We start from the raw sequence: 15,114 nt of genomic DNA, 5'->3' as shown, positions 1-15,114 counted from the left end.
TAGGCACTCTTTGCTATTGGAGGGCAAACGCAGCATGCTTATCGCTCTAATGGTATAGAGTTAGTAACCGACCAGTGTTATGTAAAGGTTACAAACCCCACGGCTCTCTAATGGGCACAGCGATTTGAGGCCCACTAAGATAGAGTTAGAGCGCTAGAATTTAACCCGCGTCCCACTGGGGTCTGTGTATAACACGCCCTACTGGGGGGGGGGGGGCTATTCATAGCCCCCCCTCCTAACTCCGAAACTACTGGGCCGATCGTCAAAATTCAAGCGGCGTCTGATAGCCCCGGAAAAACTGTCGAGCGAAACCTAATTTCATTGACCTCGAGGTCACCGATGACGTCACAGGTCAGGTCAAAGTAAAAATTATTAGCATTTTGGCTTGTTCACATTTTGGGCTCTGGCCGCCGTCTTACAAGTCAGATCATGCTCATTTTTGGTTTCCACACTCGTGAACAGATGCTTTAGATACCTTGAGGGTACCAAACTTGTACTTTGATTTTCAGGTCAGGGTCAGGTCATCACAGGTCACGGAAATATTATATCATGCGTCGGTCACGTGACACATGTTTTATGGTCCGTTTAGGCCATAGATTTCGAATTTGATGTCGTCTGTGTCATTTGAGGTCATTTTGAGTCGAATTTAGCTTAGGTCAGGTCACTTTCAGGTCAAAAAAGGTCAAATTTTGAAGTTAAAATTTTTCAACAAAAAAGGTGTCTATTGGATGCAGTTTGAGCTCAGGAACACGATGGTGCCATTTATATTGGTGTACGATGTCAAATACGTACTGAAAAATTGATTTGAAAAATTAATAATTGTGAATTTTTTGCAATAATGCGTATAACTTGGCCATTTTCGAAGATATTTAGCTAAAACTTGCTATAGTTAGTCATAATCATGCGTTCTGTCACATATATTCCGGTTTTTTTCGAAAAGTCAAAAACTTTTTGAAAAAAAAATACAAAAATATAAATTTTGAATATTATTATATAAAATTTTCAAAATTTTCGAAATTTTGAAAATCCGAGATAGCAGTTTGATAGCGCGGTCAATTCTGAGTCCTTTCATGCAAAGAAATTGGATCTAGCTTAAAAACTGAGCTCTTGGGAGCGATTGCCGTGGTTCAATGTTTTGCGTCGAAATCGGACGAACATGACGTCACTCTGACGTCATTTCCGGCCGACCTATGGTAGCTACGAAGTTCAAATTTTGACACAAGGTGTCAAATTGATGCAGCTAAAGGTACCGAAAGTTTGGCGTCGATCCGTCAAGCGGTTGGAAAGTTATTGCGGAAAAACGGGAGGGGGGGCTATAAATAGCCCCCCCCAGTGGGGCGCGGGTTAAAAACGACACGAAATGATTGTATATGACCTAAAACTACCCATCTTACAGCAAATTTGCCTATAAGCCACGCGATGACCTTCGGTCATTTCAGTTCAGGTCGAAAAAGCAATTGCACAGCAGTTTCTGAACGTAGCATATTGCGATTCAAAGCACAACATTCAATAGCCCTGAGACCTTTTTTCCATTTCGCCCCCCTATTTGGGTCGATACAGACTATTGTGTGCCCTCAATATTGGCAATGAGCCTCCGACCTTTCAAAGTGTCTTCTGATATCGGTGAAGATGAAAGTCAAATAAGAACACGGCACCCAGTGCCCCCCACCTTCCCCACGTCCACTGACTCCAGAGAAGAGTCTCACTTGGTTAGATTATGGTTGGTTGGTTGGATCATGGCTGGATCATATGGTTAGACTTCTGCACCCATGCCCCCAGAGTGCTCCAGCCGTTCCTACGCCCATACGTGCGACGGCGCCCATCAATCTGCGACGGCGCTGTCAAAATAAGCACTCTCAGGTCAGCTTACCAGACTCAGGAAATGGGACGCTGGGCACTGAAGGCGTCCAGTGCGGCTCTGACCGCAGAGTGGAGCACAGCGCGACACATCTAGGTGGTGCCGGTGTGGATTTCCGTAGTGAGTCCAGTGTGACACAACGACAGGAACCCACCGAGGGCCACAGCAAGCAGCAGTGCAGCCCTCGACAGACACCACTGAATTTGGATTATCTGAGCGAAGCGAAGGCATCTTCACCGCACACAAATACCTAGTGCTGCGTTGAGAAAGAAAGCGAAAAACGGCGACACTATGTCCAAGGAGATGGCAGCAGATGAAGAGGTCGTCATTCCAGAAGGATGGGAACCACTGCCACGTGATCCCAATTACACAAGTCCCGGCTACTGCATGTTCAAGAACCGTGGATGGACATGCGATGCATGGAGCATCAAATGGGGAGTCACACAACAATTGGCGCAGTTTCAAGGGAGGCCTTCTGATATCATCGTGGCCAGCTTTCCGAAGTCCGGCACCACTTAGCTGCAAGAAATCGTGTGGCGTGTCACTCACCGCCATGCAAGTGGTGCTGGGAAAGAGCCGGACGTCTGCTTGGAGTATCGGTTTCCTCTGTTAGAAATACCGTCCCAGGAAAAACTCATGGAGATGACTTCACTGCACGATATGTCGGACCAGCGCTTCATCAAGACGCACCTTCACTATCATGTTCTTCCAGACAGCGTGAAGACCAGCGGCGCCAAAGTGCTTTACGTGTACCGCGATGCCCGAGATGTTTGCGTTTCTTTCTACAAATTCGCGAGGCTGCTTAATCTTTTCCAGTACCGCGGAACATTCGCAGACTTCCGCGACAACTTCATGCGCGGCGAAATAGTGTGCGGTCCTTACCGAGAGCACGTGCAGGGCTACCTGGAGCACTCGGACACTGTGCTCTGTCTGTCGTACGAGCAGATGCACCAGGATCGCGGCTCGGTCGTCCGCAAGGTGGCCGATTTTCTGGGAGTCTCCCTGAGCGACGCCGATGTCGACGATATCGTGAAGAACACCAGCTTCGAGGTGATGAAGGCGAACCCGGACACCAACTTCCGTCATTGGGAGAACAGCGGCATGGTGTCTGGCACTGAGGAAGGCACCTTCATGAGGAAGGGGGTGGTGGGCGACTGGAGAAACTACTTCACCGAGGAGGAGAGTGAAGCCTTCCTGAATTGGCGGAATGAGAAGGTCGCCTCTTTGGAGTGAAATTGGAAGCGAAAGTACTCCATTTAATAAAAATACATTGTGTACTTTGTATGGTGTATTGGGTTTTATATAATGTATAATGCGTATTGTGTACATATATCCCTCGCCGGCCGAGGGGGGGGGGGGGTGGTGCCGCCCCCATAGTTTTTTTTCGCGATAACTCCGAACACGCTGGCGATAGAGAGCTGAAACTTGGCATACCTGACCTTTGAATCCAAGCCGGATCTTTTGACACCAACCGTATTTTTGGGTCAGGTCAGGTCACTGACCTATGACGTCATAAGTGAACCTCTGCACGGTCTTCAGATGTCGCAACTTCGCAACGCCGTCACTGCCAGAGGAGATGTCACAGGGAAATGAAACTTGCAGGATCTAGTATCCATTATGAGTCCCACAACTTGTATATCTCGGATTTTTCCTAAAGGTCATATGAGGTCAGGTCATTTTCGTGACCTCACCATTATAAGTCAATGGGGAAAAATGAAAACTGCTATTCTGGCGCCGGGAACGATCTCCAACTATCTCAAGCACACAGAATCATAATTTGATGCACTCCTTGCAAGGTTAGATGCGTCTTTTTTGCAATGTTGACCTTGCGTGACGTCATTTATGACGTCATCAAGGTCATATTAGTTTTTCGTCAATAACTCTTGATCAAATTGAGCTAGCGAGTCGGGAAAGCCACCAATGGACTCAGGAAGACCTGCCGAATCGAATGATATGCAACATGACCTCTTTCGACCAACTTCGTGACCTGGGGGTGCTGACCTGACCTTGACCTGAGGTCAACACCCCAAGTTGACCTGACCCGGACAGAAAGCATATCATTCGACGCGCCTGAGCGAGACAAACACGTTACTGCCAAAATCGGCGCTCTGCGGCCGTTTTTTGCGAAGTTATTCACCAAAAACTGAACCGTACCTTGGGGCACTTGACCTGACCTCAGAGGTCACCGGTTGACCTAGGACCTTAAAATCGGGTACCAATCTCTGCGTCTCGTAACGGCGCACACGCTCGTTTTTTCCATGACGCGCTAGCTCCACCAGGGGCGAAACGGCGAGGGGGGGGGTCGTACCCGCCCCCCCCCCCCTCGGCCGGCGCGTATGTAGAAAACCAATAGGTCCGGCGAGGGACATAGAAGTGTAAATTCCATAACAATTTTCATGTTATCTGTCAATAACCCCTGCCAGCATAATATGACGATGGCAGCCCAGCTGCATCATGACCCTATCAGACATACCGTTTTCCTATCCCGAAGCCCACGTCCTCCCCGGAAATCTGGGGTGCTGCTGTGCGGAGCGCCGCGGAGGAGCAGTCCCAGCGGAGAGCAGTGCCAGCGGAGGATCAGTCCCAGCCATCTCCCAGTGAGGAGCGGTCCTAGCGGCGTCAGCGGCTCCCGGCGGGTCTGTGGAAGCCGTCGCAAGTCACCGGTGTGCAGGCACTGGGTCTGTGCGAAGCCGCCGACCAGGTGCCGGGTCTGTGCCGCCGCCGGTCACTGGAGCAGGCGCCAATGACAAATCAGCCCTTCCAGAGACGCCTTTCACCCGGCGCTAATGGATTCACATGCTAATGCGTGTGTCATTACGGTAAATGAACTTTTCGCCGCATGGCCTCAGCCGAGAGTGTGGTGAATTAGCAATGGCCACTGGGCGGCAGAGAAACTCGTGCTGTGAATGGTCAGCACAGGGTGGTAGCGGGCCCTCAACAAGACCAAACGCCGCTCCCGGGGGTCGTCTATGAATGCTGAGAGCCGGCCAGTCAGCCGCGTCACTGGAGACGAGAGTGAGGAGCTCACCGAGTACCCGGACAGAGATCGAAAGGACAACCTGCTGAAGAGGTGCGGGGTTCTTGGCTCTCTGAGGATACCCATTATTGATACAATGCTACGCTAAAATGATGCAATGTAACGTTTAGACTATGCTAAGTACGGCGTTCGATACCGGTTCATGATCATCATTCGACAGATCTGAGCGTAAAAAAATGACGGCCCAATATCATGGAACGTCTCTAACGTCAGTTGAATTACGGTAGACTACCAGCCAGGAATGTGAAGTTACAAGGCATGTGATCGTAATTAAAAACTGATACGCCTCAGGAAACTTAAACCAAAAGCGGTTGGACAATAGCGCGGAGGGAAGGGAGCTGAAATCCTTCCCACTGAGGGCGGCTCTCGGCCACAGTCGGCCCCAGGGGTGCAGGAACTACTTTCAAGTTGAGCAGAACGGAAAAACGTTTAGAAATTACTATTGAATACGCATTTAAATGTCCGAAATCTGCAACAGCTTACGGAAGGAGTGTTTATAAAGCCCTCGGAGGGAGTGAATACTCCCTCTAAGTTAAATAAGCACCCGCATTCTGATCGGGTCGGTCAGGGAATGCCTGGCCCGCTGCCGGCCTCAGCGCCGTGCAATCCGAAGAGGGAGCGCCACCCCGTGGTAGATGCCATGTGGCGACAACGTGCAGCGGAGTAACAGGGGGTCTATTTTTTCTAACAAATTATGCTGTATACTATTCAAAGGAGGTCATGTGCTCATCAGAGGTATGATGGGAAAGTTTATACAGGCTTCGTTCTCTCGAGTGATGCATGCTTTTCATTGCAATCGTCCCAACGCCTATAGTCAAAATATATTGTGCATATGCTTATGGACCTTTTGTCATCGCTGAACTTTAAAAAAATAAAACTTAAATCATTGGGAAAGAACATCTGGCAAAATGAGTCGTTTGATGCCGTTTTAGCGTTTTATAAGTCAACAAAGGCGTTTTCAGCGGTCTATCTTCGCTGTCTGGGCCAAGGTCTGCTGTGAATGACTAAGGCTTTGTGACCCTTGTTGACCTCTCTAGGTCAACAAAGTTATCAGCCAGCCGTCAGCACAGTTCAATTTTTTTTCGTTTAAAAATGATTCTTCGTAAAAAATGTTCACTCTAGGCACCTCCTGCATTCCTGGAGAGAACCTGCTTGGAAGCTGTTCAGGCAGCGCCCCTTACGATCCCGAAGTTTTGGAGGCGGTTGTCCCTACTTCCCCACGGTTCGCGCGCCTATGGCCGGCCCTCCCACCGGTCACACCGGGTGGCCTGTTTATCACGGCTGCATCGGCTAGTCGGCTGGTCATTCCCGGTCCGCCGGCGGGCCGAGGCCCGTTTTTGTCCGTGATAAGGTAATGGTAGAGTCCGATATGGGCAGCGGATCCACCGAACGCTCCACCGGCCGTCGGATTCTGTCAGAGTTGGAAGATGATCGTCTGGAAAAATGAACGGGCCACACGCCGACATATACGTGACTAGGAATAACGTAGACGAAAATTTACTTTATGCTAGCCAGAACGGTTGAATAAAAAATGCCAGTAACTAGTTGCGAGCCCGAGTGCCAGACTAAGCAGATCTCGTCGCCGCGATGACTCCACAGTCCACATGGGCCCACCAACCTCACACTTTGCCCATTCTCGGTTGAACGGTATAGGTACAGCCCACCGCTAAAGTAATGTGTGGTTTTACCAATCTCAACGGATGGCTTTGACCGACGATTTTTAAATGCGGACTGATCGAAAAGAAGGCGTCAAGATAAAGTTGTAGCTGCAAGGGTGAAGATACATGTAAGCTACATGTAAAGTCTCGTTGCAGTCTGGCTAATCGTTCCTAGGCTTCAGAAGCAGAACATACCCATGACTGAAACCACACATTACTTCTGCTGTGGACTGTACCTATTTATGCATTTAGACCGATAGGCCAAGGTCTGTGATACGTGATCCTGAACTATTTAAAATTTGTGTTTAGTAGGTACTCAAAGAATTTTCTGAAGATATTTAATGACGCAATTTTAAGAAGCTATGTTAATTAAATCGTGTAAGTATTGGTCGATGCTTTTAGTTTTTTTTTTATCCGAGACAAAAGTCTGACCGGCCAAACTCCTTATCGCATCAGGGCTCAGATGGCAGATTAGCTCCATGGCACACATCACAAAAATGACAATATTTAACCCTATTCCTGGCGGGCTCCGCCGGGACAAGAAACTGGCGGGGGGGGCCGATTCGGCCCCCCCCCCCTGAGATCTCGAGAACGAAGCAAGATAGCGACAAGCGGTAAACGGCATCGGATACGCACGGCCAAGATCTACAATTTTTACTGAGGTCATTTTCAGGTCAGGTCAAAGATGACGTCACAGGGGTCGAAAAAGTCAAAATGGCGGCGCTAGATATGGAGAGAGTTTTTCTCGAATAACTTTCGAATTAGTCCAGATAGGAACAAACTAAGGGCATCATCGTGATCCTCTCGTCAATCCGCATCGAATGATATATATATGTTGACCTCGAAAGGTCAAGGTCAAAGGTTGACCTCAGGTCACGTGACCTCGAGGTCATCATGTATATCATTCGATGCGTCTTGACGAGCTGAACACAATGAGACCATCCACGCGTCTGTATCTTGTTCCTGTACGGAGTTATTGGCCAAAAACCTTTGGTGACCTTTGATGACGTCACATGACCTCACAGCTGCCCAACAGCAAAACAGACCTCAAGGTAGTGAAGGTTGATCGTATATGAAGTCATGTATGGTATATGGGGCCATTCCGACCCGTTTTAGTGGTAAAAACAGGGAGTTGATTTTTCCCCCATTGACTTATAATGGGGAGGTCGCGAAACTGACCTGACCTTAGGTCACCGATATCAAAATTCCGAGATAAACAAATTGCACATACTGGTACCCTAACTAAAGCCTGAAGAGAAGAAATTGATCGGTCAAAAACTCTAGCTCTGGCGTGATTACAAACTTTTCTGAGGAAGGGTCACCAAACCGCCTCTGGTGACCTGACCTGAGGTCAGATCAACTCAAAATTTTCAGACATGTTGCGTAGAAGCCTTTTAGGAAAAGTCAGAAAATTTGAACTTCCTAGCTCAACGCGTTTGGGAGTAATAACCAAAAAACCTCAGGGGGGGGGGGGCTCCTGAGGCCCCCCCCCCCCCCCCGCCAGGAATAGGGTTAAATAGTTGACAGCATTGACCCTTTTATACCCCTGGTCACATCGGACACATTATAGCACGAGCGCTTTTGGTTCAATGATTTATCGGACTGCAGCATGAAATACGCGACCGCTCTCTGGCGTCTACCGGCCATATCTGGGGTATGATTTAGTCGGGTCGCGCCGCCGTCTCCGACCGGACTCTGCTCTCGCGGCCAGAGGCCAGACTGTAACACGTCCGTCCGAGCGGCCGCATACATCATCTCAGACAGGAGCGGGCCGGCCGCGGGCCGGGCACGGCTCCAGTGGTCATTACGCGGGTCATTACAGGCTGCATACGGCCGGACGGCGGCTCTGACTGCCCGGGGCTCAGCCGCGCCCTGGCCCGAACAAGACGGGGTAGTCCAGCCGTCGTGAGTGATGGAGTGCGGCGACTAGAGTACTCGCTCAGCAAGGTCACGGCCGGACGTCTACGGCACCTGTTCGACGCCGGTCGTCACGGATTCGTGGGATAAATGAAAATCGCACTCACAACGGCACCGACCCCGCACCGCACCGGCGCGCGGCCACCTTCCCCGCCATCCCCTCCCGCTCGGCCACCGCCGCCAAGATGTGACCCCATGTTGTGACGGGTCTGGGCCGACCAGCCTCCTGTCTGAATAGCCGTAACCAACGGGGCAGCGACCACCCAGCGGTCCCCACCGGACCGGCCACACAGCCACAAAGACCCCGGCACCGTGCGACTTATTGATGTCGCAGGAGCCGACCTCGGCCGGGCATTCAGCCTCCTCCGCCACCCCGCCGCCGTCCCTAGCGACCATCTCCAAACAGGCGGGACCAATGGATGTCGGACCACAGCGGCCGGCGCCATTGAACCGACCGGGAGCTTTTTATTTTCCGCTTCCGCGGAGACGTCCGCGGCGGCAGGAGTTTGACACCGACCGAGGGGAGGGGAAGGGGTGAGTGACGTGCGACCCGGGGGGAGGGGTGAGAGGGCTCGGTCAGGGTCGGAGGGGAGGGTCGGGGGCGGAGAAATGTCACCGAATGACAAATCAGCTGTCATGGGAGGCCTGAGGAAGATCGAAGAATGTCAGCGGCGAATGATCAAACGCGAATAGTCGGATAGAGCAGGGCGGTAAGTCTCCCATGAACAACGTTGGTGGTTCCTTCACTCGTGTGCATAACCCTCTCCTAAATAACCAGCAATCGCTCCAGCTGAGTGGCGTCTTGTGGCCGCTATCACACATCCATAACTGTCCGTTTACCGGTGCACCTATCGTCATTCGTCATCCATCACTGGCAATCAGCCGCCGCGGCTGCACAGCCGGCACCGGACCGTGACCCGTCCGGTGTAACCGCACCATCGCCGACCCGTGTTCCCAGCGGGTCACTGCAGCCCCGGCTGTAAGTGGCCGAGTCACTCGAGAAACAGCTCAATTAGCGAGGGTCCGGTGGCGCGACATGGCCCGGGCCGGGCCGGTCATAAAATGACCAGTAGCAGGGGCGAGGGAGGAGGGTCACTTCATGCCGCGCAGATTCTGATGGACTGCGGTGGCGGGTCTGTTTGCAAATGATGTCGGGAGCGGGACTGTGAAGACCAGAGACGAGGAAGATAGGAAGAGCGAAGAGAGAGAGAGAGAGAGAGAGAGAGAGAGAGAGAGAGAGAGAGAGAGAGAGAGAGAGAGAGAGAGAGAGAGAGCAGAGCAGAGCAGAGCAGAGCAGAGCAGAGCAGAGCAGAGCAGAGCAGAGCAGAGTAGAGCAGAGCAGCGCAGAGTGAGCGCGCCTCATGGAAGGGGCGCTGAGGGTGTGATTTGTATGGGGAGCACGCAGGGTGCCGGGTCGCTGAGCGCCGGACGGCGATAAGAATGGGTCGGTTCGATGGGGCACGGCCGCCCGTCCATCCGTTCGCGGTTGGCTGGACGATCTGACGCTGATGAGGGGCGATCCGCCGACGGGAAAGGAGAGGCCCACCGAATACGAACCGAGGCCGAGATACAGAGAACACGGGAGGACGAACAACTCGACACTGGCCGAGCGACGTAGAACGCGAGGTCAGATGCCTCTCGCGTGAACGGTCCGAAGAGGAAGCCGGCCTGTTCGATTCGAACTTCGAACATGTTCATCTGGCCCTTAGAAAGCTACTCATCTCAGCTTGTTTTCGGAAATGTCGTCACGACCATGCCGGTAAAGCAACGGCTCTTCCTGACGAATAATTTATCAACAATAAACGCTCCACACCCCGTTTCGGATCGCTCGGTTTATTTCCCAGTTCCGTATCAGTTCAGCCCACGCCGCTCGCGGTCCTCCCCGACTCCCGCGTGGCGCGTGTCGCTCCCTGTGCTCCGGCGCTCAGTCGACCTTTGGTGACGTGGCGGCCGGCGGATCGGACGGATCATCCCCGGCTCCGGGCGGGCCGGTATTGTGACACGGAGACGCCGGGACGGAGACGGCCGCCGGGAGACGGAGGAGACCGCAGCTGGCCGGTCTGTGGCCGGGATTAGGGCGGCTCGGGTCACACAGCGACCGCAGGACGCGTGCTGTCCTCACCCCCGGTGGTCCGCACAACGGTTAGCGTCCTTTGTGGCACGAGACAGAATTGGCGACTGCTTCGAATTCAAATACAGTTTGCGACGGTTGGTGAATTCCACACAACCCTTCCAGTAGCCTTGTGTTGTGGAAAAGCTGAAGATAATTGTGTAAATTAAAAATGTTCCGTTCAAATTCTTTTCCTGTCCGCCGCAGACCATCTCTTTCTTCATTCGTTATATCATAAATCAAACGTCAAGCTGCCTTTCTTCGGGACGATGGCGAAAAATCGTCAAAACAAAGTGATTCGGTCACCATGGAATTGAACTCCTCCCGTGGTTCTGTGTCTCACGGCGGGGGTCGCCACTCCTGCCCTGCCGCAGCTGACGCCCCAGGGAAGGAGGAACCTCATGGAACCCTCCCCAGCGGGAGGGAAGGAGGGAGGCCCTGGAGCCGGCCCGCAGAGCCGGATCAACGCTCCATCAGACCACTGGAGGCTAATGGAAAGGACATTAGGTTTTCAAGAGACGTTGGTCATGGTCTGAGGCACCTGATGTGGCCAAGAATTGTAAAGAATAAAACATTACTGATAAAATACATATCAGTATATGTTGGTGTTCTGACAAAAAGCCACCAGGAAAAATTTGGAAGCGACGAGTTCAGAATGACGTGCATGGCACGAGCAGTTGCAATATGGCAGAGGTTCACTGTTCTGTTCAACCTCAAGATGTGCAGAAAAAAAAATGTAGAAACGGGAAGTGCAGTGAACTATAGTTACAAACAATGAGATCAATCGTGTGGCCCAATGCGATCGGACCGGCAGACCGACTCGTGTGTCACTAATTCACGCACCAATTACACCTGGGGATTTGTTCGGCCCTCACCGCACCGTGGGCATGCCGGAAGTCTGTCCGTTAGAATTTGCAGAATCGAGCTCATGTGGTGACTGGAGTGGACAGGGGAGCCGGATGTGTTCAGTAAATCGCGGCTACACTGGTCCAATATCGTGATATCGGCTCAAAATGGGAGACATCAGTGTTTCTCAAACGGAAACACAGATACCATTCTGATCAACTGCCTATGTTTATGAGGCTCCTGTGGTTATGAGCTTATTCCGCTCGTAGTTTGAACTAATGGCACCCGACAGTGGTGCCGCAATCGATAAAAGGACCGACGAATGCACGCAATGTCTGTCAGTTTCCCTTCATCAAGCAATTCGGCGACTGAGCTGACATATATGAGAGACAATCCTCATTTTCTCAATCGATGGTAGCCAGCAGGACACCGATTGCTCTCCCAGAAGAATAACAAAGCATCTGACTTGCACATATCACTATATAATTACAGCCATCGCAAAACAAGACATACGACCGCCATTTTTATCGAGGCGGGTTACCGGACGCCCCATCGCGCTCATCCGGGCAGAGTGGTGCGTTCACACCTCTCTCTGCTCTCTGCGCCGCTGCTCTGTCGCCGGCGATGGAGCGCGCTGTCGCCGCCGCTTTCAAGTCGTTCAGGGGCGTGACAGTGCTGACAGAGCGACTCGACACCTCCCGCCGCGCTGGTGTGAAGGCGCCGGAGCACAAAAACGACCGCCCGAGGTCAGACACATGGCTCGGGCCGGTCGGCCAGTGGCGGCACGGGACGGAGGGAGACGGGTCAGACATGCTCGTACATCTGAGGAATATAGACCATCCCGGTGGGGTCAGGTGGTCCCATCTGACGACACCTACTGTCCCAGCGGGCGCAGGCTGGGTATCACCCGTTCCGTCATACAGCTCATCCGTTAGGGAGGTTTATATTTCATTTGATAATTCAATGGCACGTGTGGTTGGATGTAAACTGCAATTTGCTGAAACATCTCGAAATGTATATACGGCCATTCGTGTTTCTTGCCCAGATGATAAATAATGAACAAAGTTAAACGAAGCTATATAGTAGAGGAAACATTTTTTTTTTACCAAGAAGTCTTGTATATCGCACTTCATCTTTTTTTTGCATCATTTCAGATCAGCCAACATCTTCGCATACAGGCATTCATTCGACTCCCGCCTTCCATTGGTATTCGGTGGCTATTGCGGTCGTTCATGAGTCCATTAGCGGTCGTTAGCTGACCGAACTGCCATCAGCCAAGTCCCGGCGCCCCTCTCCCGCCACGAGTGTGACCATAAACAGGCCTGTTCGGGACAGCGTGGCAGCCGGCTCGGGACGCCTGTGGTCGGTAATTGGTGTCTGGACGCTTATCTGATGCCAGATGATACCCATATTTGTCAGCCCTCCGATAAAAAGATCCAATCGGACGACGGGCTATCGCCCCATTCGTCTCCCGTTTCGTTTCGATAGGATGACCTTTGATTTGGACCAGATCAGTAGGTTCGATGACAGTCCAGTGAAACGTGACCAGAGCGTCTGGTTTGAAACAACAATTAGCAGGGTATCTGTCAAAAGAGACAGAATTATTATCCAGAAGAATTCGGGACGGACTGGACAGAAATTATGACAAAATGCGAAGAATCATTGAACTCAAAACAAATCATAAATCGCATTGCTAGCCGGTGCCTACTGCCTACATTCAGGATACCATGAATTTATGGAAACAAAATGTGCACTAAACAACAGCCTATTAGAAGACGATCCGACATTACTGAATCCAGCACAGCCAGCAATTAGCACCCAGCATTTTTCTGTGAATGCCGATCTGATATTCAGTCGGCCGGCACTGACAGATTGCCCATGTGCCATTGATCGGTGGTTTCACGGCTGGTTAACTCGGCACCCACCTCTTATTCTCACTCCCTCCTCTAACCAGGTCTCTCTCTCTCTCTCTCTCTCTCTCTCTCTCTCTCTCTCTCTCTCTCTCCCCTCTCTCTCTCGCTCTCTCTCTCTCTCTCTCTCTCTCTCTCTCTCTCTCTCTCTCTCTCTCTCTCTCTCTCTCTCTCTCTCTCTCTCTCTCTCTCCCTCTCTCTCTCTCTCTCTCTCTCTCTCTCTCTCTCTCTCTCTCTCTCTCTCTCTCTCTCTCTCTCTCTCTCCGTCCGATGCCCGCGCCAGAAGCTGCGATCACCGCCACTGAATTCCGAGCCCAGCGTGAGTCGCTCTGTCGGTCTAATGACAAACGGACCGCCTTGATATGCAATGGTCGATATTCATCACGCCGTTTACACCATCCATTCCACGACGGTTCGCTCGGGCACGGACCTGCGGCCGAATGCAGCCCATTCCCTCGAGGGTACGATCGACACAACAATCAAATCTGGGAAGGATACCTATCAGACGCAGGAATGGTAAATCACAGGTGGCATGCATGTCAGACAAGGGAGGAAAATCGCATCGAAAATGGGGAAAATATTAAGCAGCAATGCATTACAAGCCAAAATCATAACATTTACTAGCTAACCAGACGTCTCATCGAGCACCATTCTTCCCTCGGCCGCCGGGCCCTCCCCTCTCCCCTCGACCGGAGCTCTGGCTCCTCTCGGCGGGCAGTCTGCGCGGCCGGAGCGCTGCAGGCAGTATCAGAGCGTCCATCTGAAGCCGGTGATTTGGCACCGGCCGAGGTACTGGGGAGGTCCTGCGGCGCGGTGCGGCGCTGCCCCCCGGTCTGCGCTCTGTCCGATCGTCGCCGGCGGCCTCCGCCCGAGATACGAGCTCGTATTTCGCGCTGCCGACAGGCCCGCGGGCGGCAACTGGAGCAGCTCGCTGCGGCGGCGGCCGGCCGGATGGCGTGCAGGAGGCGCGGGCGGCGGCCGCAGAGACCGCTCGCCGCGGGAGACCGCTCCGTATCGGACCTATCGGCGCCCATCGCGGCACGACCGACCGGTGGACCCGAGCAGGCGCCGAGGAACCGTGTACGACATCGGTCAGAGTGCTGAGGTGGAGGTACCGAACCGGGAGGGGCAGGAGATGGAGCTTGGGGAGTGCCAGATATGGACCTTGGGGAGGGCCAGAGAGGGAGCCCGAGGAAAGCCAGAGAGGGAGCCCGGGAGGGCCACAAAGGGGAGCACGGGCTTGGTCAGAGGGAGGGAGGGGGAATGCCGAAGCCCGGCCTCGGAGATTAGATAGGGATGTCTTCATTTGAACGAAACGTTCCGCTGTTCAACTTGCCCGTTGAAACGCGCGGCACCATGGCACGGAAAGGGCGACCAAATCATGTGTCCCTATTACAACAATTTCCCTTATTGTCTGTTTTTCAAAGGCCGTGTAGGGTGTGTGTGATCAGTCTATGCTGGCTTGACTTTATGTACAGTTGGACCAAATCTTCATCCTGATGAAGCAATCAGAAAATTTGCATGCGGATTCCCCGTACTCTTCGCTGTTGCTATAACCAATTGCAAAGCGTGCAGTGTGGTGTGAACAGCAAAAGTTAGTCCAATCACTCCATCAATTACCTATAACTAGCATAACTAAAATTCCACTTACCTATATGTAGGTAATTGAAGCGTCAAAGAAGCCAAAACGCCTCAATTATCAGCCCGGTTATTACACAAATCACGCGGAGCTCATTCTGTGCCCAGCGTCCGGTCGTGCACACTACCATCTCCAGCGG

General features: G+C 52.2%; 1 protein-coding gene across 1 annotated transcript; it reads left to right on the top strand.

Moving 5' to 3' along the window:
• The first annotated feature begins 2,500 nt into the window (after positions 1-2,500).
• Positions 2,501-3,091, top strand: LOC122386107 (amine sulfotransferase-like). Its single transcript, XM_043374961.1, has one exon. It carries the CDS (start codon positions 2,501-2,503, stop codon positions 3,089-3,091), a length of 591 nt encoding a protein of 196 aa, XP_043230896.1.
• The last annotated feature ends 12,023 nt before the right edge of the window (positions 3,092-15,114 follow it).

Source organism: Amphibalanus amphitrite, unplaced genomic scaffold, assembly GCF_019059575.1.
Source record: "Amphibalanus amphitrite isolate SeventyFive unplaced genomic scaffold, NRLGWU_Aamphi_draft 000240F_arrow, whole genome shotgun sequence".
NCBI lineage: Eukaryota > Metazoa > Arthropoda > Thecostraca > Balanomorpha > Balanidae > Amphibalanus > Amphibalanus amphitrite.
The sequence above is the reverse complement of the archived record's forward strand: the minus strand, read 5'-3'. Positions and strand labels throughout refer to the sequence as shown.